The 5665-nt window shown below is 22.5% G+C and overlaps 1 protein-coding gene across 2 annotated transcripts; it reads right to left on the reverse strand.

Moving 5' to 3' along the window:
* On the reverse strand, nucleotides 1–3067 carry LOC122848338 (leucine-rich repeat-containing protein 40-like). 2 transcript variants are annotated; one of them, XM_044146333.1, is made up of 11 exons: nucleotides 2671–3062; nucleotides 2413–2609; nucleotides 2143–2346; nucleotides 1957–2080; nucleotides 1727–1896; nucleotides 1497–1639; nucleotides 1227–1427; nucleotides 831–1163; nucleotides 572–757; nucleotides 383–449; nucleotides 1–250 (listed from the first exon to the last, which is right to left on the reverse strand). In XM_044146333.1, the coding sequence occupies exons 1-11, from the start codon at nucleotides 2819–2821 to the stop codon at nucleotides 182–184; spliced, it is 1845 nt and encodes a 614-aa protein (XP_044002268.1). In that variant the 5' UTR covers nucleotides 2822–3062; the 3' UTR covers nucleotides 1–181. The 2 variants fall into 2 exon arrangements, with proteins under 2 accessions (XP_044002268.1, XP_044002270.1); XM_044146335.1 differs by lacking the exon at nucleotides 383–449 and having other exon boundaries at nucleotides 2671–3067.
* Nucleotides 3068–5665: the final 2598 nt, after the last annotated feature.

The raw sequence follows: 5665 nt of genomic DNA on the forward strand, positions 1-5665 counted from the left end.
TGTTTTTTTTTTTAGTATCACTTTTTATTTGTTTTAAACAATTACACAACAATTATATTTTATTAAAATACATAAAACTTTGGTGTTGAATTCACATTGTTAATTACGGCACATTTATTTAGTAATTATTATTAAAAATTAAAACTATAAAGGTATACGATTACGAAGATAAGACAAAATTTCATCTGTTCCTTTCATCAGAGTATCTTGTCTCGGTTGTTTGAAACAATTTCCAGTCAACAGCAATGTTCTAGAAATTTTTTATTCCATATAAAATAATAATACTTGCTTCAATTTGATAAAAAAATTACATAACAAAGTACATTTATTGTTTATAAATGAATTAAAAAAACAAATAAAAAAAAAAACGACAACAACTCACATGACATCTAATTTCTGCATGGGTTTTACATGCTATGCAATGTCCATTGATAACTGATGAAAAATGACTGATAAAAAAAACATGTTCATTAACAAAAATATGAAAACAATAATGAAAATAGCTAAATAATTTTGATTATAAATTATTCAAACAAACAGCGGTCATGCAAATTATTAACATTAAATTTACCTCAAATTTTTTTGATTCCCCAATTCGGCTGGAACATGCTTGATATTATTGTTTGATAAATCAAGTGTTGCAAGTCTGTACAATTTTGCCAATGAATCAGCATTAATTTCATCAATTTGATTATCATTAACAAACATTATTTCCAAGTTTAAAATATTATACAAACACTCTGGTATTTTTTTAAACCTGCAAATTAATTACAAATTAATATTTTGACAATTAGTAATTATTAATTACGATAACTTTTTAATTTAATTACTTGTTAAATGAAATATTTATCTCTCTCAATCGTTCAAGTAGTCCAATACTTTGTGGTAGTGCTTCAAGTTGATTTCTGCTAATATCTAAATACCGTAAATGACAAAATGATTCACCAATCCAATCAGGCAAAATTACCAATTGATTACAAGAAATTTTTAAATCTTCAATTAAATTTAACAAAGCCATTCTCGATGGTAGTTGCTTTAATTTATTTTTACTTAAATCAACACAAGTAACTCCAGCAGTAATAGCATCATCCAAAATTGTTTCTTGTATTTCGTTAAGATTTTGAGCTGTTAAACTCAGTAATTTAGTATGTCTCATCGTGTATCTAAAATTAATAATCTCTTAAATAAATCATTCTTAAAATGAATATAATATTTTGGTTGCATACTTGTCTGGTGCTCGAATAGAATTAACCGGTGAACATGGTAACTCTGATAAATCAATATTTTCTGAATCAAGACCTTGACGAAGATGTTTCAATATTCTCACAGTCCCACATTGTATAATATCTCGTCTAATATTTTTAACAGGATTATCATTGATAACAAAGCTTTTTAAATTTGGCATTATGCAAATAACATTTGGTATTCTAAATAAAAAAAATAATAAATCAATCGATGAAATAATAGTATGTTAATAATAGCAACATGCAACATACATTGTTAGTTTATTGAAGGACAAATCAAGTTGTTCCAAATTTAATAGTTTAATGATGTCATCTGGTATTGAAACAATTTTATTATTGGCCATTAAAATAGATCTTAATTGTCCCATACCATCTAAATACTCCATATTAATTTCCTATCAATCATTTTTTTAAATTATTATATTTTATATAACATGCAAATTAGTTTGTGATTAATCATGCATTAATTTTAATTTACATACATCAATTAAATTATTTGACAAGTTGAGTTCTTTCAACAAAATACAACCAGATATATCAGGAAATATTTTTAAATTATTTGAATTGATAATTAAATTTTCCAGCTTTCTCATTTCACCAAGAGGAGGTATTATCTCAAGATGATTTGAACTTGCATTCAATTTTTTTAATACTAAATAGAGATTAAATAATTATTATTTATTATTTATTTATAAAATAGTTAAAGACACACCTCGCATGCTCATAATATCCGGTGGTAGTTCAATTAATTTGTTGTTACTTATATCACATGTTTCAAGTCGCACAAGATAACCCAGTCCAATTGGCAATTTTGATATTTCGTTGTTTGATAAATTCTATATTTAAAAAATATAAAATTTAACATTTATTTTATTATATTATATCATTCAATATTTACCAGATATTCCAGCATGACTAAATCACCAATTGATGAATTTATTTCTGTTAAATTATTGTATGATAAATCCAAGTATCGTAAATTTTCCAAAATAAAAATATTTGCATTTATGTTGATTAGCTTGTTATGTGAAATATTTAATTTTGCTAGCTTTGTCAATGTTCCAATTTGATCTGGTAAATCTTCCAATAAATTATCGTGAATCTGGTGATAAATAAAAAATTTAAAACAATTTTTTTCAATTAATTTTTGAATGATTCTTCAACTTACATCAAAATTAACAAGATCTTCTAGATATTCAATTTTTTTATCTACAAATGTCAAAGTATTGCTAGATAAATTTAGAATTTTTAATGACTCTTGTTCCCACCATCGATCTCTATCATCGTCATCAAAATCCATGTCATTTTTCAATTTATTAATTTCATCTTTTGTTAAATTATTGATTGTCCATACTCCATCAGGTACTGAAAATAAATATAAATAATATTTATCAAAATGTAAATATAAATTAAATAATTTTAATACCTGATGATAACCCTCTTGATGAAAAATTTAATTCACCAGTTTTTCTTGCATTGATAACAATTCTGTGTGTCAATTCAACGTTGTCATCGTTGGCTGTTCTTTTTTTAAAAATAGCAGCGTTATTAAACTTTTTAATTTTTTTAACACTCATTTTGAGAATAATTATTATTTATCGTCTAACTACTTGAATGATTTGTTGTCAACTGTCAGTGTTTAGCTTTTTTTTTGTAACATTGATTGGTATATTAATATGACAACCGTGAAATAATATAAAAACCTTAGAACTTTTATCAATAAATTATTTTCAATGTCACAATGTTGAATGAAAATAATATTGTTCATGAACTTGATGGATGAATAAATAAACATTGTGTAAAGACGAAACATAAACTAACAAGATTTATGATGAAATGTCACGTAATATTATACAACGATAATAACACGATCAGAATGCTCCCTGCGGTTGATAATGTTGATGTACCACCTGCTGGTTAATAAAATTTCTGCTATAAAATTGTCGTTAATTTCATTTGCAATTTTTTCTTCGGTTGAATTATATAAGTTTAAATTAATTATTTTAAATATCCACATATTTGTTTATATTTTTTCTATGATTATATTAAAGGTTTCTTGAAGCTAGAAAAAAAATAGAAAAAGTTAGTTGAAATTCATGCAAATAAATATGTGATAAAATCAAGTCAGTTTATTGATTATTTATTCAAAATATTTTTAGCAACATAAATTATTATTATATCAAGTTGATGTAAATGCACATGTAGACTTAATGAATATTTGCGAAAACTTAAAAATGTTTCCTCGGGTACAGGAGCGCATGTATGAGCACGTAGTTACAAGGAAAAAAAAAAATTCGTTATCATGTATGTTATATAATTACGTAATTGTATAAATATTATTTTTTTCTTTTTTTCTTGAGCCATCTGTTATGAAAAATATATGTCAAGATTAATAATTATTTATTGATGTGAATGAAAAATTGATTGAGAATAAATTTCTGTTGTGTTAACAGATGTTTTTATTTATTTTAAAATTATTTAACCGGTTGAATTCATTTTTTTTTTTTAAACGTTGCATTTTTTTGTAGACAATTTTTTGATATTTATTTAATTGAATTATAATTATTGGTATTTTTTTTTATTTAACTATGAAATTTAACTGTTTCTATGAATACCAGGATATTAGTAGGTTTTAAAATCTAAAATAAGCGAAACAATAAATTTTTTACAATGAAAATTTGTTAATAACTTTTTTTATTCAAAATTGAATATTGATTTATTAAAATAAATTATAATATGTCATACAATTTTATATATATTTTTTTTCTATCTTGAGTTTCTATTTGTTGCTTTAAAAATATAAAAATTAACCTTGATTTATTTAAACTTGTTTTGTTAATTAAAAATGCAATTATTTAAATAAAACAGTTTAAAGAATTCGATTTTATCGTGAGAGAAGAAATTAAATTTGTCTTTTATTTGAAGATTCATTGAAAAAAACTTCAAATGATTTATAAAAAAAGAATTTTATATTTTTTAATTTATTTCAAAGATTGCTTTTAAAAAATTTTAAACAAAACGGTTTGATTATTACAATCATAAAAAAGAGTGCTTGATATAGATTGCAAGTGTGACTTGTTTTATTATTAATATGTTTGTCTAGAAAATTATTGCTCAACTCATCAGTAAAATAAAAATTTTTTTAATTATTTCATATTAATTATAATATACACTTGCTTATGGATCAAGTAAGGTGAATCTTTTCCTTAGCTACATCTGTTCATAAAATATATAAAAATTTTCAGTTATAAACTTGTTACAAAAAAATTTATAAATTATATAATAAACATAAAAATAATCAAAATAAATAAATGAAATAAAAATGCACAATTTTTTGATAATTCAATTTTAAAATATTTATTTAATTTATTATATGATAGAGAAAATATAGATTATTTTTTTCTCATATAACTTATCTCTTTTTATAGTAATTTAACAATAAAAATATTATTATTCATATAAAAAATATAGATATTATTATTGACATTATATTATTATATTAAGACATACATAAATGCCAATAGCGCTTACTTTAATGAGGTTTAATATTGTAGTAATATTAACCAGTATGCCTACTACAGAAAGTTTTACAAGGACACAAATTTGAAGAAGAATATTAATGCTTAATAAACCAGCTCCACCACTTTTTGTACAACATTGGCCCAGTATTACTCTAATTTGTGCAAGTGATAATGTTACTCCAGCATTTATATATACGTTCAATAATGAGATCAATCTTGAGTAATTACAGTGGGTGTAACCTTCTTCTTTACAAACTCTCGTAATATGGTCTGGGTTCAAATAGGATGCACCTGAAGTTTGACTTTTTGCAATACCTATTTATAAATAAAAATAAAAAAATTATTAATAAATTTATATATTTTTTAAATAACACAAGTTATTAAAAATATTATATATCAAATTATTCAAATTAAACTTACCAATAAAACCAAGTGTTGCAATTCCAATGAGGAAATAAAGTGATAAACGAGACATGATTATTAGTTGATGATAACTGTACTTAGACGATGAAAAAAAATGTTTGATAGAATTGACACAGAGAATTACTTTTTATAGCTTTTTTTTGTTTCTTAATCAATTCGATACATGTTTTTGTTATTTTGATGATTAAAAATATTTTTATTTATTTTCGTTTATGTTATTTATATAAAAATTTGTTTAAATGGAAAACAATTTTTATTTATTCTATAATTTGGTATTCGCAAAATCGAACCTGATAAATTTTTTTTTAATTAAATTAGTGGCTATTATCACAAATAATATTTTTTATTATGTTTTATATATGTATATATTTTTTTAAATCATAATTATAAATAAACATAATAAAAAATAATTTTTTTTTCGACATGTATTTATCAAGGTTTTCTAATCTTTTATTATTTCATTTTAAGTAACAATCA

The sequence above is a fragment of the Aphidius gifuensis genome, linkage group LG2, assembly GCF_014905175.1.
Source record: "Aphidius gifuensis isolate YNYX2018 linkage group LG2, ASM1490517v1, whole genome shotgun sequence".
Lineage (NCBI taxonomy): Eukaryota > Metazoa > Arthropoda > Insecta > Hymenoptera > Braconidae > Aphidius > Aphidius gifuensis.

Excerpts from the sequence above, each read along its gene's own strand:
- LOC122848338 (XM_044146333.1), bottom strand. The coding sequence starts at position 2,821 with ATGAGTGTTAAAAAAATTAAAAAGTTTAATAACGCTGCTATTTTTAAA. Across the intron at positions 758-830 it reads ATAAATATTTCATTTAACAA|GTTTAAAAAAATACCAGAGT; the intron begins GTAATTAAATTA and ends ATTAATTTGCAG. Across the intron at positions 450-571 it reads GGGAATCAAAAAAATTTGAG|TCATTTTTCATCAGTTATCA; the intron begins GTAAATTTAATG and ends TTTTTTTATCAG.